Below are 22,929 nucleotides of genomic sequence, written 5' to 3'. Positions count from 1 at the left end.
GTGGTTCAAAACTGAAACTAAAACTGCTTTTAAACAAAAATTTTCCAATATACCTTCACAGTTCTTCATACCAAGTGAAAATTGCAACACCACATGACATAACAAAAACTTAAATATGCGGTCAAAGCGGCAATCTATTCATGACTTGATGGTGGTAAACCGACGAACCATCGGTGGCTAGGTTCAAACCAGGGTCCGACACTGGCTTGACCTTAGGCTCACCTTTTGGCACCATCATTCCCATTTCATTTATTTGTCCAAGAAACGAATGAACCGGCATTTTTGCTTGATTAGGTACCAACCCAGCCATACCCATTTGAGCCAGGTTTGCCCCATAACCATAGCCATGGGGACCAGGCTGCAAACCGTTTGGGGTCCTATCAAACCTAGCTATAGTGTTGTGAACTTGAGATGGTTGAGCCGACTGAGACTGTGTGATAGTGGAGTTATGACTGCTGTTACGAGCCGCTGGAACATCATGATTGTGTTTTCCTTCATATGTTGTGATCACGGATTTAAGGTCATGTGAAGCTCGCTCTACGTGTTTCCTCACTGTGCATCCCGTGCTCGTGCACTTGTAATAACTCCTACATTGAAAATTGTAACACAAACGTTAATTGCAATTCAAATCAGTTAAAATGGAAAGAGGTGTAAACTACTCAAGATTGGCTCGCTAAAAGCTCAAATTGCCGAGCTTAAACGAGCTATAATAATAAAAACTAAATACTATATATTATGTTATCATATAAACTTATAAAATTAATTACATATGAACATAAATAAAAATAATTAATTATAAATGAGCTGAGCCCGACACAAGCTTGAGCTTGAAAAATTACTCACCAGCCGAGTTCAAGCTTTAGATATAACGAATATCGAACTTTGTGAATTTAAACGAGCTGAACTAGAGCTTAGTCGAGCTCGAGCTAATACTAAGCTTGATTAGGCTCCCTAGCTTTATATAAATCTATTACTTTTATTAATATATTACATAATAAATAAGATTATGTATAATTATAACAAAATAACTAAAATAAAATATATGTATATATAATTATATATTACGTTAGTTTATAAATTTATAAAAATATAATTATATATGCATATAAGTATCAGTAAAAAAAAAAACAAGTTGATCCCAACCCAAGCTCGAGCTTAAAAAGTTATTCATGAGCCAAGTTCGAGCTTTAGTTATAGAGATTGAAACGAGTTGAGCTATAAACAAGCTATGTTAAGTTAACAAGCCAAACTCGAGCTTGGCTCGGCTCGGCTCGTTTACACCGCTAACATGGGATAACCTATACCTTGGATTTGGATTTCCTTTAACAACTTTCTGCCCGTATTTACGCCAACGATACCCGTCATCAAGAATATCCACCTCACTAGTCGTTTGCACAACCACTCTCGGCTCCCGGATAGCCCGGGTAGCTCCACTTACATCGACTGCATACGCTTCAAGTTTTCTGAAGCATCAAACACCATCCACAATCAAAACAAAAAATTATAAAACATATTATACAATAAACCGGAATAAAATAAAAGACCATTATACCTTCTTTTCGACTCAGACTCGTCTCCTTCACCGTCATCACCCAATGACACGCTGCCAGGTATCACCTGATCAACATCATCGCCATCTTCTCCTTCATCATTAAAAAAAGTCAAAGATCCATCCACAGGCTCACCATGACCGGTTGATGACGTCACTTCAAAATTACCATCCTGCCCACACTCGGTCTCCCCTTGAACATCACTACACGACCCGAACCCTGACCGACGGCCAGGAGGGGGTTTTGAATGATTGTGGGCCCCTTTGTAAATAATCTCGGTGATGTGGCCCTCGTGGGACCGCTCCACCTTCTTCTTAACGGGACAATTTGGGTGGGTGCACTTGTAATAGCTTCTCGGATACTCGCTGCCCTTCACTTGTTTTTGTCCGTATTTTCTCCAATTATACCCGTCATCACTGGCATGATTACCATTTTCCCCACTAACTAGTTGATCCACAACTTCTTCATTATGTTCTTGAACAGTGTTTCCATTAACACCAACATTTTGGGCGGTTTCGTTAGTTTGAGACAAACGATACTCGGATTGCCACTTCATAAAAGGTGGATCAACCTAAATGTACATGAAACACGCAAGAAATATAATAACATATAACGTTTACATAGTACGGTAGAAGATAAGTTTAAATTTGAATGTTATGAGTACCTTGTTGGCAATAGGGGTGGGCTCGGGAACAGGTTTAAATGCAAAAGATGAAGTATCGAGTTCCTCTAATGAACGATCTTTATTTGGAGCAAACTGGAATTTCCCGGTTGTTGGAGACGGTTGAGCCTGAAAAAGTTGATTATAAATTCAAATTTACCAAGCATTTAAAAAGTTGATTGTTTGATCATCACAATTAAGGGGGTAAATGGACCAGGCTGCTCGCGAGCTACTCAAGAACAGCTCGCTAAAAGCTCAATCGAGCCGAGCTTAAACAAGCTCAAGCATAAATTGAAGCTCATTTAATAGACGATCCTGGGTTCATATAATGAGCTTGACTAGGCCCGAAAGCCTGAACGAGCTTACTATTTATATAAAAAACAAACTTTTATTTAATATAACATAATTACATAACAAATATTATTATACATATAACTATGATAAAAATAACTAGATGTTTTTTTATCTGCCGCATATTCAAGAAATTTTATTTTTTACATCTAAATAAAAGGCAAACAAGCAATTGAACAATTACATATTTTTTATATTAGTAATATAAAAGATATAAAAAATTATAACTATAAATTTAACTAAATAAAATTAATACATGTATATAAATAAAATAATTAGATAACTAACAAATAATAAACAATAAACAAGCTGAGCCCAATCAAGCTCAACCTTAAATATTATTCAAGGCTCACGAGTAGGGCTGTAAACGAGCCGAGACGGGCCGAGCCAGGCCCTGCTCGAGCTCGACTCGAACTTAACTCGAGCCAGCTCGGCTCGGCTCAATTTCAAACACCGAGCTGTGAAACTGAGCTCGAGCCCGACTCGAGCTAAACTCGAGCCAGCTCGTGGCTCGACGAGCTAACAAATTATTCAAACTTAAGCAAGGAAAAAAGAAGAATTAGGGTTGAAAGTTTGATAAACTATATGTATATTATATGAGTCTTAGCGTACGAGCCAACGAGCCGAGCCTACGAGCCAAGCCACGAGCGAGCCACGAGCCGAGCCACCCCAGGCTCGAGCTCGACCCGAACAAAACTCGAGCCAGCTCGGCCCAGATCGATTTTTGATCGAGCTTTTTTCGGGTTTTTTTTGAGCGAGTTTCGAGCGAGCCGCGAGCTTTTTGAACACCCCCACTCACGAGTCAACCTTGAGCTTTAGAACTAAAGCTAGAAACGAGCCGTGCTCAAGCTCGAGCTATCTGAAGTTAAACAGGCCAAGCTTAAACTTATGACAGCTCGGGCTCATGTACACCCCTTAATTCACAAAACATAACAATAAACATATGGCAGTTTTAGTAAATTTTACCAGTGAATTTGACAGAAAAACAGGTGAATCCAAAAGGGAAGTCGGACTAAGACCCGCAGGAATCGTCAAAAAAGAAGATTCCTTCGCCACATCAGCACAAGGTCTAATGTTGTCTGTATTTAACCTAGGAGCATTGTAACCAGCTCTAGCAGCCATTCTTTCAACAAGACCCGACCGCGAGCCCGTAACCTTATTCTCACTAAACGGGCCATTTTGTGACCCGAATTGCTTATCCGGTCCATGAAAGGTGAACCCGGTTGCCGGGTTATCATCCTTGACTGGTTCAGTCACTTGCCCCGAGCCCGCTTCACCTAACAAACCCGAGAAAAAAGACCGCGGGCTCGGGCTCATCCAATCTCCAATTATCCCAACATGATCATCAAATCCACCCATCAAATGCCCAAATATTAACTAACTCCTAACACTGAAACATAAAACCAAACACCTGCAACTGGTAACTGATAAAAGATGGAAAATTTAAACAAAATATGCTAAAATTTGAAATGGGTTTTGAATTTTTTGCCCAAATTAAGCGGATCAAAACATTTCAGCATCTGGGTATTCATGAAATCATATAATAAAACAAACCCTAAGTAAAATTAAAGAGAAAACAGAGGATTGAAGTTGAAGGATTGCGATTAGTTACCTGATTAATTAAGACGACAAAAGAAAAGAAAAGAAAAGATGAATGGATGGGAGACAATGAGTCAAAAAAGGGTAGACTTTTGCTTTTTAATTTGTGTTGAGAAGAATCGATTCTTGTCGGTCTGATTAACAACAAACTGTCATGAATTCATTCCATGTTTAGTATGGAGAAGTCTGGAATCAGGTGTTTTTTCTTTCTGTCAAATAAATAAGCAGAGAAATGTGATGATGCTAAAAACAAAGAAAAAGGTTTGGGATTGTGGTGGTGGACCATTAATGATTGGAATCTTGAGAGAGGGAGAGCTAAATTTATTGCATCATCAAAAGTTTTATTATATTATTATTAAACTAATGTTAAACGCCATATTTAAGAGCGGATCCCACGGTTTCAGTGCTCCGTCTGTGATTCAAATAATCGTTAAAAAAAATTAAGAGCAGACGAAAAGGATATTTTCAGTAAACGTCCTAAAAACACAGCTGCAGTTATGTAATCGAGTTGAACTCTTTTACATACTATAGTGGAATAGTTGGATTTTTAAAAAAAGTAAGATTTCGTCTATCTATGTTTTTAGTGTTTAATTAAAGATCTTTCGGAGGTACGCAAGTTTTATTCGGGTCAAAAAAGAAGCCAAACATGGTCCATTTGATTATTTTATATTCTTTTTGGTGTTTGTGAGAGGCAAATAATAACCTTATATTTAACGAAACACCAATGTCCTACACATTGTTGAAGAAATGAAGATTTCCGGGCATTTGTGGATTCAGACTGAGGAATTTTCTCTCGGTAGGATGAATGGAGGTTTTAGAGCATTCTCAATCCATTCTTCATCTCCATCTCTATAATTACACTAAAAACATCGTTTTTTCTCTCATTTTCAATTAAATAATATTTTTTATACTTTTATCATTACCTTTCCCCACTCATTCACTCACAACCACTTTCAAAAACATTAAAAAAACTATAGAGGAAAACAGTGTGTTTCTCCAAATTTAACCATAAATAGTAACATTTTTTCTCTTATCCTCTCACAACCACTTTTAACCATCTTTAAAAAACGAAGAACCCTCACATAATTTGAAGAACGAATTGGGAATGCTGCCTAAAGAGTATAACTCAAGGGTGCCCCTCACTGTATAGTTGGCTCTAGCCTTCTAGGTGAATTTGTTGTAGGCTGTTTCTTGTTGGCGTGACTAGGTATTAATTTCCCAAATAGTCATATATATATAGAGAGAGAGAACTCCTTTTTAAAGAGAGAATTAGAGAACTAGTAAAGAAATATTTTTAATTTAATTAAAAAAATATTTTTAATTTTTTTTTCTTTCAGCCTTCTTATATGTTGTTATTTTTCACTAGAAAAAAAATATAAAATAAAAATAATAAAAAATAATTAAAAAAACTCGTTGTAGTGCACATATGCAATATATCAACTTTTTTTTATTGCATATGTGCACTAGTGTGTATTTTGATTGTACAACAGTATCGCATAGCATATATGCAATTTTTATATTGTATTAGTACAATAGTGTTATATTATATACAAAAATATAAAAAAAATGATATAGTGCATATGCGCATTAGTGTTCTATTACGTATATGCGATAGTGTGTATTGCATACAATTATTAGTGTTATATTTGTAATATTCAATAGTGTGTATTGTATAATACAATTGTGTTGTATTATATGCAATAAAACACTATTGTATATAGGTATTTTTACATATATTCCCTTAATAAGAGGCCTTATTACATATATATCCAACCATTTAACTAAATTACATATTTCCCCAAGCTCATATGAAATTACCCTTTCTAATTCATATCAAATTAAACAGCCCTTAATTTGCTTCATATTCCAAAACATTTCCGGCCGTTCCACATGCGATCCCTAAACGGCACTCCGGTGCCGGTGACGTGCCCTAACCATCGAGGCGGTGAAGGTGACGGGCCCTAACCTGCGAATCAAGATTGGAGATGGTGGTTGAGAATGGCGGGAGAAGATTAGGGCCAGGGTTTCGAGTATATGGTGGCTAGTAGAGGCGGTTTGCGATGGGTATGCATACCTTTGTCTAATTTATATGACCTACACACGGAAAACATGTAACCTACACACGTATAGGATATGCGTGTTGTTGCTAGACTGTCGCTATCTACTAAAAAACAATTAAATCTGTCCTAATCACCTTAAGCTAGTCAGGGTAAGTAGGGTGTCGAACCACGGGGAATATGTGGTCAGTGTGAAGTGAAATCAATTCCTAAACTTATGAAGTAACTTAGTTAACAGTGCTGATCACACTAGCCAATGGATTTGGGTTTTATACTAAACGAACAATTAATCAAGTATTCTATCAGTCAAACAAAGCAAATCACACTTAGGAATCCAAGTAAGCAATCTAACAACAAACTCATGCAACTTAATAGATAAACTATCTTGTGTCAAATACAGACTGACTAACCGGTTAAACCTTAGGCATCCACGCTCGCTAACACACGACACTGGTTATTAAACGGTCCATGCCAGTGTGACTCAACTAAGGGCAAACGTATGCTTCATCATTTTCAAACTAGTTAAAACAATCCTATAAGCAATTATCATAGCAACTGGCAAACTAATCGTTCTGATCGAAATAAACCTAAACCGACTGAGTGCACAATAATACCAGATATCAATACTTATAGATTAATCAAGGATAGTTACAAATCATTCGTTCTTAACACATGAAAAAAACTGTTAAATACAATACTATACATCCCGGGTATGACTCAAAGGGTCTAGCCGCGTCTCGGCATCTCTCGGTCTTCGATTCTGATGATTTGGATCATATCGATGGCCTTGAGATGATTGGAAGGGATGGTAGGCTGCTATTCCTCTCCAAGAATGCTCTGGAAACTCTATGATAGCGTCTAGGGTCGTCAAAACGAGATACAAATCAAAACCCTAACTTTCACGACTATGGGGACCATCGCGTAGCGCGATGGTCTCCTCTCCTGGTCCATCGCGCTACGCGATGGACCAAAAGTCAACGACATTAATTATATTAAAGGGCATCGCGTAGCGCGATGCTCCACCTTCAACACCCATCGCGCTACGCGATTAGTCGCTTCACTCAGCAGGTTCAATAATGTGTCTCGATTCGCATGCTAGACATCCCGGGTCTTTATTCCGTGCTCGAACAGGTCCAAATTAAGCGCATTAAGTACCTGTGACCTGACACACAATAAACACGTATGAAGTATCAAAGTTCCTAAACTAAACGAATAAAACGACTAAGTTAACAAACTAATATATGTACAAATAAATCGAACATCACGTACCTTTGTCTAGTTTATATAATTGTTGATGTTGAATTACATATGTAAGTTGTATACCTTTTTGTGTGTTGTACGTTTTTATTTCTCAAAACAAGTGTAGGTTATATAATTATGTGCAGGTTGTATATTTATTATTTATATTTAATGGACACATTTGTATGATCTTTTTTTTTATTATTTATCACATATTTTTTCTAAGTATATCAATTGAAAAAAATATATTATGTTTTGATATTTATTGTTAAAAATTACGTGTTGATATATGCTAATAAAATGAGTGAAAATAATTATTTTTTTAATAAAAAGAAATAGTATTATATGAATAAATTGTATTTTTTTGGATAAATGAAGATGGGGTAAATAAATTATATATAAAACTAAATTAGTGTTTTTATCTTTTTAATTATTATAGCTTAATTAGTTAGGTTTATAAATTAGAGAGAGATTTATTATGGTTATATTAGTTGGATTAATTGAAGAGAGAGAATGCATTTATTGTTGCATTTATATTTTTTTCATTTACTTTTAAACATTTAAAACCTAAAATAAAACTAGTGGTGTATATTCATTTCTCGCGGTAATCTTATTTCTCTCGTGAATTTAAACACACACATATATATATATATAAATATTTTGTTGGATGTGAAAAAAAAAATGTTTAAATGCATTTAGAAAATTAATAATCGGGTTTATTGTACTATAAAATATGACTTCTATTTACATCTTATCTTAGTACTATATTAAAGCAAAATAACATTGACACATGGCATGTTTTTAAAGTGTCCACATAGGTTGACACATAAGCTATTTTCCAAAATTAAACACTATTTAAATCTATTAAATTAATATGCTACATTTACTATTATTTTTAAAATCCCTAAATTAATTTTTCATTAACTCTCATTTAGTTGTGATTTCCATAAATAAAAAAAATGTTTGCTGTTTATTTATTTATTTATTTATTACGTCTTTTAAATTAATTTTTAAATACTTTATTTCAAAATATTAATATTATAAGATCCTTTTGATTTGCGTAAAACAACTAACGTATGTCTAAACTATTAAAAGTCTCTTTTTCGAGCGTGTGTATATCAAAATAACCAGAACTTGTCTTCTGTGAAAATTTAGTTAAACTTGGCTTGACTCTTGATTTATTTTACCATTTTAAAACCTTAAAGTTATCATTTCGTACCATTGAATTATGAGAGAATCACATATGTTGTGTACAATGAGATATTTTAAGGTTTATGAACAATTTTTGTATTTAATCTTTTTTCAAATTTGTATATAATGTAATATTTAATTTCTTATATGAGAAATTGTTATACATTCCTAAATTATAGCACGTATATAAACATCTTTTTTTATTAATGTTATATTCTTTATTCAGCCAGTGTATTACACGGGATACTAACCTAGTTCTTATATTATATTAAATCTTTGAGTAGATTGCTAAAATTAAATACCGTATAACTTTTATGTAAAACGTTTTAGTTACTAAGGTATTGTATGTTTATTTAGTTTTCTATGAGTCTAATTTACTCATTAATTTTACGTATTATTAATCAAGTTTTTTAAGTATTATATTAAAGTTAACTTTAATTAGCATTTTTTAATCTTGTAAATGTGCTTATAAATATTAAAAGATTTTAAAATTAACATGTTTGGGATTGAGTTTGAAAACATCTTATTGGATTTTTCAAAAAACAATAAGTTAAAAAAGCGTTTTGATAATCACAAAAACTTTTTTATTTTAGTTATTAAAAAAAGTTAAAAAGTTGTTTTCTAAAAGCCACAAATACTGACTTTTTAAAATGAGTTTTTAAAAAACCTAATAACTCAATAAGTTGTTTTTAAACTCAATCCAAACATATATATAAATTTTGTTTATTAAACACGTACTAAAAATTACTTGGATTATAATTTATATGCTATATCGAGGTCAATTTTATAAAAATAAACATCTAAAAAAGGAATTCACAAAATTAAAGTACCAAGTGAAAATTGAGTAGCTTTAACAAAAGAAAATATAAAAAAAATTAAAAAAAAAACTTTGAATGACTACAATAAAACACTTAAATATTATCGAGAAAGCTTCTCCATAACTTAGACCTAATATTGCTTCTTTGTATCTTAACTCATGTGTATCAATCCAATGTATTTACATGATATTTAGGAGTTATTTTGTTTATTTAATAGGGAAAGAAAGCAACAAACTGTGATAAACTGATGCATGTTACATATATACCTTCATACATACACTTTATTTGCCAGGTTGTATCTTGGCTTGAAAAGCTCAAAACAATTACATTTTCAATGGCCAGAAGGCAATGGTGGGTTGTGTTGGCTAGAAGATCAAGGCGTTTGCTTTTTGTGGTATTAATGAATATTTTCCTTCCCGAAAATAAGAAAATAAAAACTCACCATTTGCCGGGTGTTTGCTTTATAGTCAAGTCATTTTTGGTATTGCCACACAATCAGCCAAAATGGGTTATGCTAGACCATAAGTGAGGACAATAATGAAAAACAAAACTTATTATATCTGTATAGAGTAAAGAAGACTGCTGACGCCACAGCTTATTTTTTTTTTTGAATATTTTAAGTATCATTTATGTATATATATTCAAACGAAGGAAGCAGAATCAACTTGACAGCTTGATGGAGTGGCCAAAGTAAAGAGAAAGTTTGTTCTCGGGACTAAGGTTTGAGACTCCGTCAATGCTCCTGACATTTTTGAGCATCGTGCTTTAGAAAATTATTGCAATATTTTAAGTTTTATTATTTTTGGTATATATTTTTGATGAGGTGTTGCATAACTTATTGCAGTGTTTTAAGTTTAATTTTTGATATATATTCTAAAAGATTATTAGTTAAACCAATTAAGTGATTCGGTTGAATGGCTTGACGTAGGGGTGTTCTTCGGGTTATTTATTCGGGTTTTGGGTTGTTCGGGTTTGAGCTCAAAAACCAATTGACCCAAGAACCGATCCAAATAAGTTTGGTTTGTTTGGGTTTTGGGTTGAACGGGTCGGGTAAATTCGGGTTTAACAAATTAAAAAATATTTACCCACCTTTAACAATACCATAAATTAGAAAACTATATTCCAAGCCGTTATAAAACCATAATATAAGCCATATTCAACAATAACATATATTATTTAGAAAAGGAAAATTGGTTTTAAATAATCCTAACTACAGTGGAAACTCGATAAATTAATACTCGATTATTTAATAAACTCTCTAAGATAATATTTTTTGCCGGTCCCGACTAGGGGATAAGGTGCTAAATTAATAATTCGCTAAAATTATAAGAAAATACATTTTTGATAATTTCTTTAGACCCCATATAAAATATAAATTAATAATTCCTTATATATAGCATATTACATGAATGATTTATGAAGGTTTCTTAAAAAATGACTCAATTGTCTTTTGTTTTTTGTTGAAATCATTGTTGTTTTTTTCACACCTTTAAGATGGGAAACCATGTTGTGTGTATGATTTGTTTGTGTTAACCTATTTTGATCTTGTATTTATATAGAAAATATTTTTAATGTCCATAAAGTGATACATTGAACACAAGAAGCATAATAAGGTGGGAGATTGAAGGTTTTTTTCAAATTGGGCCGTTCATTTGATATACATGCATTGTATACAATAATTAAGTGGAAGCTTGAAAGGTGTTTGTAAACTAAGTATTCTACTATAAATTAATAAAATATTAATTAATATATAAATTAATAATTATTAATTTATCGATTAATTAATAACTCTTTTAATTAATAAATTTTGGTGGTCCCAAGTGTATTATTTTATAGAGTTTCTACTGTATCACCTATTGGCAAATAACAGGCCCAACTTTGCACTTGGCTGGTGGCGGTCCTAACTAAAGGGGTATTTGTTTTTAACGGGCCACGACTAACGGATGTTAACCCCGTTAGTGATTTGCTGACGTTGACCTTCTTCTCCAGCCGGAAACCTGCCGGAAACCTGCAACTCGCCTCCATTCTCCCTAATATCATTACACCGTCTCTCTCTATCTTTCCCCTCATACGAAATCAAACCGACGTGTCCCTGTTGTTGTCTCCGGCAAAGTCAACCCTCGTCAATCGTGCGTCATTCGAGGTAATTGATACTTCATTCGACTCGTTTTGACCCCCTTAACAAAAGCACTATGCTTATTTTGTAGATTGTGTAACATTGATTTCGAATTTTTGAAAATAAGATCGGGTTTGGTATCTAGGGATTGACCATGGAAGAAGATGTAATGTACTTCATTTTCAAATTTTGCGATATGTTTTGAAGAGGGAGGGAGACGGTGTGATGATATTAGGGAGAATGGAGGCGAGTTGTAGGTTTCCAGCCGGAGAAGAAGGTCAATGTCAGCAAATCACTAACGGGGTTAACATCCGTTAGTCGCGGCCCGTTAAAAACAAGTACCCCTTTAGTTAGGACCGTCACCAGCCAAGAGCAAAGTTGAGCCTATTATTTACCAATAGGTGATAGTTGGGATTATTTAAAACCAATTTTCCTTTAGAAAATCATGAAATTTATCATACAAGCATGCATTAGATGGGATGAAGGTGTGCTGTAGCATGTGGATCAATACTTGTGTAGACTGGAGAAACATGCTCAATACATATTGGTTTAAATATATTATTTAAGTTTTTGAATTGAAGATACATTCTCAACATGCTTTATGATAATTAATACATTGGGATGTGATAGATCCAATATTAATTGGAGTCTTGAGATCAACCGAACAAGAATACATAAGGTCACTTTGTTACTTCACCGTTAAACTACCTTATAAAAATTAGGGATACATGCATCGATGTATTACTCTTCGGGTTATTCGGATCAACCCGAATTTGGGTATTTCGACCCAAATACCGACCCGAATATTTTATGTCGGGTTTGGGTTAGGAGTTAATTGGTTCGGGTAAATTCGGGTCACGAGTCGCTTCGGGTTGGGTTTGTTATTTGGGTACGGTTAAAAAGCACACCCCTAGCTTGACGAGGGTTGGTTCAATTAGAAACCACACATGACACATGCTTGGCTTAGTTTTGTTCGAAACTTGGGATTATATCTTTTAAGGTTTTGTACAACTTAGGTTATTTTGCATATTCATAATAATTGAGTTACATCATTTATAAAGTTCATTGTGACATTCGTCAATTTTGGGTCTTGTTTGTATTCGTTTTTGTATTTGTTTATTATGTAAACCGACCCGATTTGTAAACCGAAGCTTATGTTATATTCAAAATGATGGATTTATGTTACAATATTGTTTCACACTTGTTGGGTCTTGAAAACATCCTATTTTTATTTTTATTTTTATTTTTATTTATTTATTTATTTATTTTTTTGTTGTTTTGTGTTTTTGTCTTGATCCATTTTGCATGAAAACTCTTGTGTCTCACACCCATATTTGACCATCAACATTACCTTATATATACACCACCTTTCCTCTTCATTTTCCCTTGCTACAACTCCAAAAAAAAAAAAAACTCTCTCAAACATCAAAGATTCAAGGTTATCTTCTTAAGTGTTCTTGAAGGTTTTTAGTCTTTCATCTTAATTAGTTTATGTAGCCTTATTAATACTTGTTTATGGTTGTGCAACATATATATAATATACACCCCTTGTTTACCTTTGATAGTTACTTCTCCGATTCCGGTCGGTGAGGTTTCGGACCCCAATATCATAGTATTTCCAATGTATCCTTACCTTAAAACGCAAAAAGTAGATTTTCATTGTGTTTTATGGATTACAAGATTAACTTGGATCCCGTTGTTTATAATCCCTTAAAGGTTGCATTTATATCGGGTTCGTAGCCCTCATAAGAAGCGAGATATTATAAAACGACCATTTGACAAAAATATTTCAAGAATCGAAGGTGATTTACTTACCTGGAATGATGGGATTATAGTGCTCGTTTTCTAGGGCACAAACCATGTTATACATGTCAATACTTTAAGTAGTCGAATGCGAGCGTTCCGGTCGCCATCCTAATTTTTCGGTGTCAAAACAATAGAACTATGGTGATTCGTGGACTAGTGCTTTTACATGACGTTGTATCCCGATTTATGGTGTTATTATCGTTATTTGAGTCGAAAACATGAAAAAAATTGCGGTGATTTGTGCACATGTTTAGACTCCAACGTTGTGTTTTATAAATTTTTTTTTTTGAGTTGGAATATCAAATCATGGTGGTTCATGTACGATTTTCCGACTCTATAAACCTCAAAATCTCAAATTTTTAAGCTTTAACCCCTCAAAATCTCAAAATCATTTACGATTGTTTGTAGTTTGTTGTTTATATACAAAGATTTATATTTTATCTAACACTAACATCTACTCCTCACTAACTCTAGGATTCACAATCAAAAAGAAAATTTAACTTCACCTTATTCTTATTTTATACACTCTCATATCTATTTTTTTTACCTAAAATTTATTCCATTTCTTTATAATCTTTTAGCATGCCTCCACTAAGACCGCGCAAGAGCACCAACCGACGTATGGCTGCTTTTATCATCAAGCAAATGGCCGCTGTGATTCCCGAACTTGTAACTCAAATCCTAGCTACCCAACCTCCTCCACCCGTTGTTGCACCCGTTGAACACAAACCCGTATCCTACCCATATAAGCAATTTACTAGTGCCAACCCAACCGAATTCTGGGGTACGAACTGTGCGACTACCTTGTTGCAATGGTTCGAGTCTATGGAGAATGTGTTTAGATATAGCGAGTGCCCCAAAGCGAAAAGGACAAATTTCGCTTCAAGCATGTTTAGAAAAACCTCTCTAACATGGTGGGGTAGTATCATGCATCTCCAAGGGTCGGAAACGGCTATGGCTCTTCCATGGTCCGACCTCAAGGCACTCATGATGAAGAAGTTTTGTCCCAAACACGAACTTCAAAAGTTTGAGGAGGAATTTTGGAACCTCAAGCAAGATAGTGGTGATAACGCCGCTTACTCACTCCGTTTCCACGAGTTGAGCATTCTCGTCCCTCATTTGGTTACCCCGGCTGAGCGTGAGCTTGACAAATACATTGGGGGTTTACCTATGCAAATCCGGGACTCAGTCATGAGTAGCAAACCCGTGAATCTTGAGGATGCCATTACTCTAGCCGGTGCGCTATCGGAGAATCATGTGAAAGCGGGTACCCTAACCCTCAAGAAACCAAACGAAAAAGCCAAACCCGAGCCCGCACCACAAGCCAAGGTTGAACCCGCACCACAAGCCATTAACTACTCCAACTCTTCCCGTCACAACAATAACAACAACAAGAAGAAACCCAAAACCAACTACCGAAACTATGCCGTTACCCAACCCCAACCTCAACAACAAACCCAAATTCCATCCCAAACCCGAAAACCCTATACCGGTACCGCCCCACTATGCAACATTTGCCAACTCCATCACCCACCAAACATGCCTTGTCGCCATTGTACCATTTGTAACCGACTTGGTCATCTCAACACCACATGCCAATCCGCACAACGAACCCAACCTAACCAACCAAACCAACCAAGAACTTTTTCCCAAAATACTCAACACCGATATGCACCTTACCCACCAAACCAACCTCAACAACCCCGAGCTTGCTACAATTGCGGTGACCCTAACCATTTCCGCAACAATTGTCCTTGCCTCATTCTTACTAACCAAACCATGACCGCACCTTACTACCAAAATCAAGCTTACCAAGTTCAAACCAACCAACCTCAACTTTCCCAACACAATGCACCACTCATCCAACCCATCCAAGCCATACAAGCACCACCTCTTCCACCACCGCAAGCACCTCAAGTCAACCAAGGCAATCAAGGACGTGCTTTCATGATGAATGTTAATCAAGCTCAAGCGGCAAACGATGTTGTGAACGGTATGTTTTTAGTGAACCAACATTTGGCTTCCATTTTATTTGATACGGGTTCCGATAGAAGTGTCATTTCTTTGAAATTTGAGTAAAAAATTGCCGTGTCTCGAACCAAGCTTTCCCGGTCGTTTTTTGTTGAAATCGCCAATGGGAACTCCATCACCATAAATTCCGTCGTCTGCGATTGTACTCTCGTTCTTGCTAACCATAAATTCTCCATCGATCTCATCCCGATGCAAATGGGAAGTTTCGATGTCATAGTAGGCATGGATTGGTTATCTTTGCACTGTGCCGAAGTTGTTTGCTTCGATAAATTCATTCGCATTCCGCTTGTTAACGGTAAAATCCTTAAGGTCTTCGGAAAAGCTACTTCGAGAAGGCTTAATCTCATGTCGTGCTCTCAATCGCAAAAATACTTACGCCAAAAGTATGCTCCGCTCCTGGCTCTCTTGGCGACAAAAGACCAAAAGGAAAGGAAAATCCAAGATATTTCTATTGTTCGTGATTTCCTCGATGTCTTTCCCGACGATGTCACCGGTCTTCCACCCGTTCGTCCGATTGAATTTCGAATCGATCTTGTGCCCGGCGCGATGCCTGTGGCCAAGGCTCCTTACTGTTTAGCCCCGTCAGAAATGTAAGAATTATCGAACCAACTCGAAGAACTTTCCAATAAAGGTTTCATTCGTCCTAGCTTTTCTCCTTGGGGCGCTCCTGTTCTCTTCGTGAAAAAGAATGATGGTTCGTTTCGTATGTGCATCGATTATAGGGAACTTAACAAACTCACCATTAAAAATCGTTATCCCTTGCCACGAATCGACGACCTATTCGACCAACTTCAAGGCGCAACTTGCTTCTCCAAAATCGATCTTCGATCAGGTTATCATCAATTGCGTGTTCGCGAAGAAGACATTCCAAAAACCGCTTTCCGTACTCGATATGGACATTTCGAATTTTTGGTTATGCCCTTCGGGTTAACAAATGCACCTGCGGTGTTTATGGACCTCATGAACCGCGTTTGCAAACCATTCCTCGATAAATTCGTTATTGTCTATATTGATGAGATTCTCATCTTTTCCAAATCCAAAGCCGAACATGAGCATCATTTGCATTCCATTCTCGAACTTCTTAGAAACGAACGACTTTATGCCAAGTTCTCCAAATGCGAATTTTGGCTGGAGCAAATTCAATTTTTGGGACATATCGTAAACAACAAAGGTATTTATGTTGATCCCGCGAAAATTGAGGCCGTTAAGGATTGGAAAACTCCAACGACTCCCACGAAAATTCGATCCTTCCTCGGTTTAGCCGGATATTATCGACGTTTCATTCGAAACTTTTCCAAGATCTCTTTGCCTCTTACCTCCCTCACTCATAAAGGAAAACAATTTGATTGGGGTTCGAAGCAAGAAAAAGCCTTTTGTACTCTCAAGGACATGCTTTGCAATGCTCCCATTTTAACCCTTCCCGATGGAAACGACGATTTCGTGATATTTTGCGATGCTTCTCAGGTCTTGGTTGTGTCCTCATGCAACGAGGTCAAGTCATCGCTTACGCATCAAGGCAACTTAAGGTCAACGAGAAGAACTACACGACTCATGATCTCGAACTTGGTGCCGTTGTTTTCGCTCTCAAAATCTGGAGACATTACCTTTATGGTACGAAATGTGTGGTTTTTACTGATCATAAAAGCCTTCAACACATTTTTGACTAAAAAGTTCTCAATATGAGACAACGACGATGGGCCGAATTACTTAGTGATTACGATTGCGAAATTCGTTACCGTCCCGGTAAAGCGGATGTTGTCGCCGACGCCCTAAGTCGAAAGGTTAATGTTAAATCCGTTTTGCTTCTAAGTGTTGTCATTCAAACCGATCTTCAAATTCGAATCTTCCAAGCTCAACGTACCTCCGTTGAAGAAGGTAACATGTATGACGAAATGTCATGTGGAGCCGAACTTCAACTCGAAACCAAACCCGATGGTCTTTTGTACTTTCTCAATCGTTTGTGGGTTCCAAATCGCGATGACCTTCGTACTTGTATACTCGACGAAGCTCACAATTCGCGGTATTCCGTTCATCCCGGTGCGGATAAGATGTATTTCGATCTTCGTGCTACCTTTTGGTGGCCGGGTATGAAAAAGGACGTAGCTTTATTCGTATCTAAATGTCTTACTTGCTCAAAAGTTAAAGCCTAACATCAAAGACCTTTTGGTCTACTCGAGCAACCACCGATTCCCGTTTGGAAATGGGAAGACATTGCTATGGACTTTATCACTAAATTACCCAACACCCAAAAGGGCAACGATAGAATTTGGGTGATCATCGATCATTTGACCAAATTTGCTCATTTCATTCCGATCTGCGAGAAGTATTCTGTCGAGCAGCTTGCTCAAATCTATGTTCGAGAAATCGTGTGCCGACACGGTTTACCATTGACTATTATCTCTGACCGTGATGCTCGTTATACCTCTCATTTTTGGCGTTCACTTCAAGAAGTTTTGGGAACACGTCTCGATCTTAGCACCGCTTATCATCCTCAAACGGACGGTCAATCCGAACGTACAATACAAACTCTCGAGGATATGCTACGAGCATGTGTTCTTGATTTCGGTGGGAATTGGGATTCTCACATTCCGTTCATTGAGTTTTCTTATAACAATAGCTACCATTCGAGCATTGAGATGGCTCCTTTCGAAGCTCTTTACGGTCGTAAATGTCGTTCTCCGATAAGTTGGAACGAAGTCGGTGAAGCTCAAATCACGGGACCCGAAATGGTTCAAGAAGCCACCGACGTTATTGATCGAATCCGTAAGAACCTCCTAGCCGCTAGAAGTCGTCAAAAGAGTTACGTCGACAAACGGCGAAAACCGATCGAATTTAATGTTGGCGATCTTGTCCTTCTAAAAGTATTTCCTTGGAAGAGGGTAGCCCATTTTGGAAAGAAGGGTAAACTAGCTCCTCGTTTCGTTGGTCCTTTTAAAATCCTTGAGCGTGTTGGAAAAGTAGCTTATCGACTCGAACTACCGGAAGAAATTACCGGTGTTCATCCGACATTTCATGTTTCAAATCTTAAAAAGTGCTTAACCGAGGGTAATCTCCATATACCTCTCGATGAAGTACATGTCAATGAGTCGATGGTCTTGGTTGAACGACCCCTTGAGATCATGGATCGCAACGAGAAGAGAACCAAGCGTAGCCGTATTCGGTTAGTCAAAGTTCGATGAGAATCACGGCGCGGCGCGGAATTCACTTGGGAGCGAGAAGACAAAATGAAAGAGAAGTATCCACATTTGTTCGCAGCATCGTCTTCGTCTTAATTTCGGGACGAAATTTCCTAAAGTAGGGGATACTGTGACATTCGTCAATTTCGGGTCTTGTTTGTATTCGTTTTTGTATTTGTTTATTATGTAAACCGACCCGATTTGTAAACCGAAGCTTATGTTATAATCAAAATGATGGATTTATGTTACAATTTTGTTTCACACTTGTTGTGTCTTGAAAACATCCTATTTTTATTTTTATTTATTTATTTATTTATTTATTTATTTATTTATTTTTTTGTTGTTTTGTGTTTTTGTCTTGATCCATTTTGCATGAAAACTCTTGTGTCTCACACCCATATTTGACCATCAACATTACCCTATATATACACCACCTTTCCTCTTCATTTTCCCTTGCTACAACTCCAAAAAAAAAAAAAAAAAAAAAACTCTCTCAAACATCAAAGATTCAAGGTTATCTTCTTAAGTGTTCTTGAAGGTTTTTAGTCTTTCATCTTAATTAGTTTATGTAGCCTTATTAATACTTGTTTATGGTTGTGCAACATATATATAATATACACCCCTTGTTTACCTTTGGTAGTTACTTCTCCGATTCCGGTCGGTGAGGTTTCGGACCCCATAAGGCAAGGCTTCATGGAGGACTTCGTGTCCTTGATATATATACATATATATAACTTGTTCATACATATTAATCTTGCTTATTTTAGTTTGTTGGTCATGTTTACAAGTTCCATAGTTATGGGTTTTTAAGAGTCTATGCTTCGGTTTAACCGTAAATAGCTCTAAACCGTAAACCGAACTTTGTTACTAGTTTTGTTTGTTTAAACATACTTAGTGTTAGATCTAAGTTTCTAAAATCATTTTTACAAATTCTATGGTTATGGGTTTGTAGAATCTTACCTCAGTCTTAACCCGAAACACGATCCGAACCGAAAACTGAACTTTCGTTTAAAGACTTTATTGTTAACTTTTGGTATTTTTTTATTTGTACATTATTATACAAGTTATTTAGTGTTTGGACATGTGGAAACCATCTATGAACTTGTTGTAAGATGGAAACCGAACCAAACCGATTCTTGCTCGCTTAAGACACACAAGTGTGTTTTTTTAGCCATCAAGACTTGTATATTTCTTTAAAAATAGTTACAAATTGATTTTTAAATATTTTCTTAAGTACTTGGAAATGTTGGATCCAACTTGATCTCATAACAAAGTTTGGACCGACAAAACCGAACACTCGCTTAACGTGCGTTGTTAGTTCTAAAACAATGGAACAACATACTTGATTAAGTCTTATTAAATTTTATTGAGTTATCTCATAACATTCAATATTTTAGAAAGTTAACTTTGGGTTTGACCAATTATCAAGACCCGAACCGACAACCCGAACACTCGATAAAAAAAAACCCGTTTTAGTCTTTATTCCAAAGGGATTTGCATTCTTGCATTTTACCCACCTTATTACTTAACATAGATTGAGTAAATATTAAGGTTAGATACTTTAACCCGGTTTCGAGCAAACTTACATTTTTAAAGGGTTATTATTATAAATTCTTAAATAGTCACAGTTTAAACCTTGAACTTTAATTATTTATATTTCTCAACATTTATTTTGTTTAAAGACATTCAAGACAACCTTTCTAAATTCAAGATTTATTTTCTTTTTAGGCATTGTGCGTTAAACTCGTCGTTCCGACAAATCTCAAAATTATCATCTTTCAAGTTTACTACTCGAAGGTGAGTAGTTAATAACCCATTTTCCATCTTTTATTTTGGGGATGACATTTCATACTTATTCAACAAAATGCTTTATATTTGAATCTTAAACCACAAACGTAGTTGTATACTTTACCTAAATAATTGCTCGATTTGGTGTTCTATGCTTATATGCCTATGTGTTTATCGCTTTTGGTTGGTGGAACTATAAAATCCTAGACTATTTGGCATCCCCTTATAGCAAGGTGTCGTTAACGTAACACAATTAACGATAACTATAAAATCTTAGACTATTTGGCATCCCCTTATAGCTAGGTGTCGCTAATGTGTTTAGCGATATCTATTTATCCAAATTACCATTTTTATTTATCGTTTCGTATGCAAGTTTTGTGGCTATCTTTATTATATACTAATATGATTAAACTTATGAATTGCTCACCGACCTTTGTGTTGACAAACTTTATTTTATGAAATGTTGCAGGTTTACATCTTGGTTGATTTATGATTGTGAAGAAAACGACATCAAAGACCTTAGGATATTAGTAAAAATGAAGAATATCAATTTGCCATATTTTGTGATATCTTGTTTATGGTTTTTTTATGGATAATTGTTATGTGACATTTTCGATGTTGTGAAATGAAATGAGTTTATTAAATACTGTCACTTTAATTAGTGTCATGTGCTTATGGACAATCGTTACACCTCGGCATGTTCCGCCGCCTTTGGTCGGGGTGTGACATCCATGCATGGGAAAACACCGTTAAAAAAACCGGCATTAGTATTGGTGTTATTTTAACCAATAACAACAATCGTTTTTATATTTCCAATTCAAATGTATGTTTGGTTGCTATACGGTTTGTTAGTTTCATAACGTTATTGTTACAAGCTAAACCGTTTACGCTTAACATGCAACACAAAACAGAATTCGTTGCGCAACGCGCACGAGAACAAATCTAGTTAATGAGTAAAGGCTATTTATTTGGTTGGAAGCATACGGCTGAAGATTGGATTTAATTGCTATGCCACCATTTGCAAAAAACCATTAATTATAGTTTTTTCTTGGATATTTTTAGCCATCATTCTTGGATATTTACAATTTTTTCTTTCTTCAATGAGCTAGTGTATCTTTAGATTTATTTTGAACAGAATCATTGACGGGTTATCAGCTCACTTGATCATCTCCATTCACTGAGTAAAAAAACCATGGAGTGTTAGGCTCGGATGCCCTCGATAAAAGATCGTACGTTAATCTGCCCGATAAAAATTGAGCAAGGAATTATTAATTTTCTTTCAACTTTTTTTTTTTTGTATATACATAAGGGTATGCACGTAACTTTATTTAAAAAATAACATAACTTTTAACATCAGTAAGTGTCAATGACAAAACATAGCATACTACCATCAAATAAAGAGTTAAGACTAAATGCAACTTTTGAAAACTTTTGTATGATCATTTTTGTAAATAACTATAGCGATAAACTCGAGTTGAAAGGGAAGAAGAGAGGTATAAAACCAAGTGTCCGTCGACCAGGATCCGTAAGACCAAAATACTTATTAATTACTTCGTAATATAACAAAGAAAAAATGGTTGTGCTACCTGACATCTATTTGAACCATCTTTATGTCACTTGACGTTTTTTAATCTTTAAAACCTATTTTATGTATTTAAAAAGTTTAGTCAAATATTTCATAATCTCTCACTTACTTGGTTATTTATATAATATTGTGGCTTTTTGTAATTGTAATCCAACTAGCAGAATTACCCACGTGTTACGGCGGGAATTCGATGTGTATTGACTCGGTTCAATTCATTATGACATTGACATAGTATCAACATTCATATAGTAACTAAAAAGCCTTGATGCTGTGAGACTCTATATACTATACTATCTGAATTCAATAATTCTGGTTTATTATTTTTATCAAATAATATTTCAATTAACCGAAAGAGGAAACAATGTATTAGGACTCTATGTAATAACAGATGAGACAATGGATTAGGACTCTATGTATACTATCTGAATTTATTTATCAAATAATTCCAATTAATAGAATAACTTTGAAAAATAAATGCATAAACAAATAGAATTTACATATAATATTATCCCTATATTAATCCATTGTCTCCATGTAAAAAAATAAATTATTCACTGCACCGGTTTGTTCATCTAACAATCTTATCACACACACATTTACAAACCAGAAAAATTCACCTAAACCCTAAAAGTTTATTTGTTGAAAAAAAATTATGAAAATTCATGAAATTAACACAAAAAGTTAACCTCAGTTGTATTCTTTTTCCATGAGAAATTAATATTAATCTGTTGCATGGTCACAATTATATTCAAATATAAATATCGTATGCAAACATAATATTACCCTCTAACCTAACATAAATAAACGCGTGGATATCGATTAATGCGCTCAACTGAAACAGTGGCAAGCGACGGATCGAAAACTCTGTTTGGAGGAGACACGCCTATTTGGTTGTTAAATATAAATCATGATGGTATTTGTCGGTTGCATGGTTTTTATTGTTGTCAACATGAACCGATAG

The 22,929-nt window shown here is 35.4% G+C and overlaps 1 protein-coding gene across 1 annotated transcript; it reads right to left on the bottom strand.

The window, feature by feature from the left end:
* Positions 1 to 95: 95 nt before the first annotated feature.
* Positions 96 to 3,984, bottom strand: LOC143537802 (putative WRKY transcription factor 2). Its single transcript, XM_077031505.1, has 5 exons — positions 3,529 to 3,984; positions 2,215 to 2,340; positions 1,553 to 2,121; positions 1,305 to 1,463; positions 96 to 587 (listed from the first exon to the last, which is right to left on the bottom strand). The coding sequence occupies exons 1-5, from the start codon at positions 3,919 to 3,921 to the stop codon at positions 122 to 124; spliced, it is 1,713 nt and encodes a 570-aa protein (XP_076887620.1). The 5' UTR covers positions 3,922 to 3,984; the 3' UTR covers positions 96 to 121.
* Between the last annotated feature and the right edge of the window lie 18,945 nt (positions 3,985 to 22,929).

The sequence above is a fragment of the Bidens hawaiensis genome, unplaced genomic scaffold (genome assembly GCF_021521415.1).
Source record: "Bidens hawaiensis isolate Kalapana, Puna unplaced genomic scaffold, B.hawaiensis_p1.1 tig00000055_1, whole genome shotgun sequence".
In the NCBI taxonomy this organism is placed as follows: Eukaryota; Viridiplantae; Streptophyta; class Magnoliopsida; order Asterales; family Asteraceae; genus Bidens; species Bidens hawaiensis.
This window is presented reverse-complemented; position numbering and strand designations above follow the sequence as displayed.

Bases quoted from the DNA above. Each gene is read 5' to 3' on its own strand.
- LOC143537802 (XM_077031505.1), bottom strand. From the start codon at position 3,921: ATGGGTGGATTTGATGATCATGTTGGGATAATTGGAGATTGGATGAGC. The intron at 2,122-2,214 runs GTACTCATAACA...ATGTACATTTAG, and splicing joins CCACCCCTATTGCCAACAAG to GTTGATCCACCTTTTATGAA. The intron at 1,464-1,552 runs GTATAATGGTCT...TTGATGCTTCAG, and splicing joins GAGTCTGAGTCGAAAAGAAG to AAAACTTGAAGCGTATGCAG.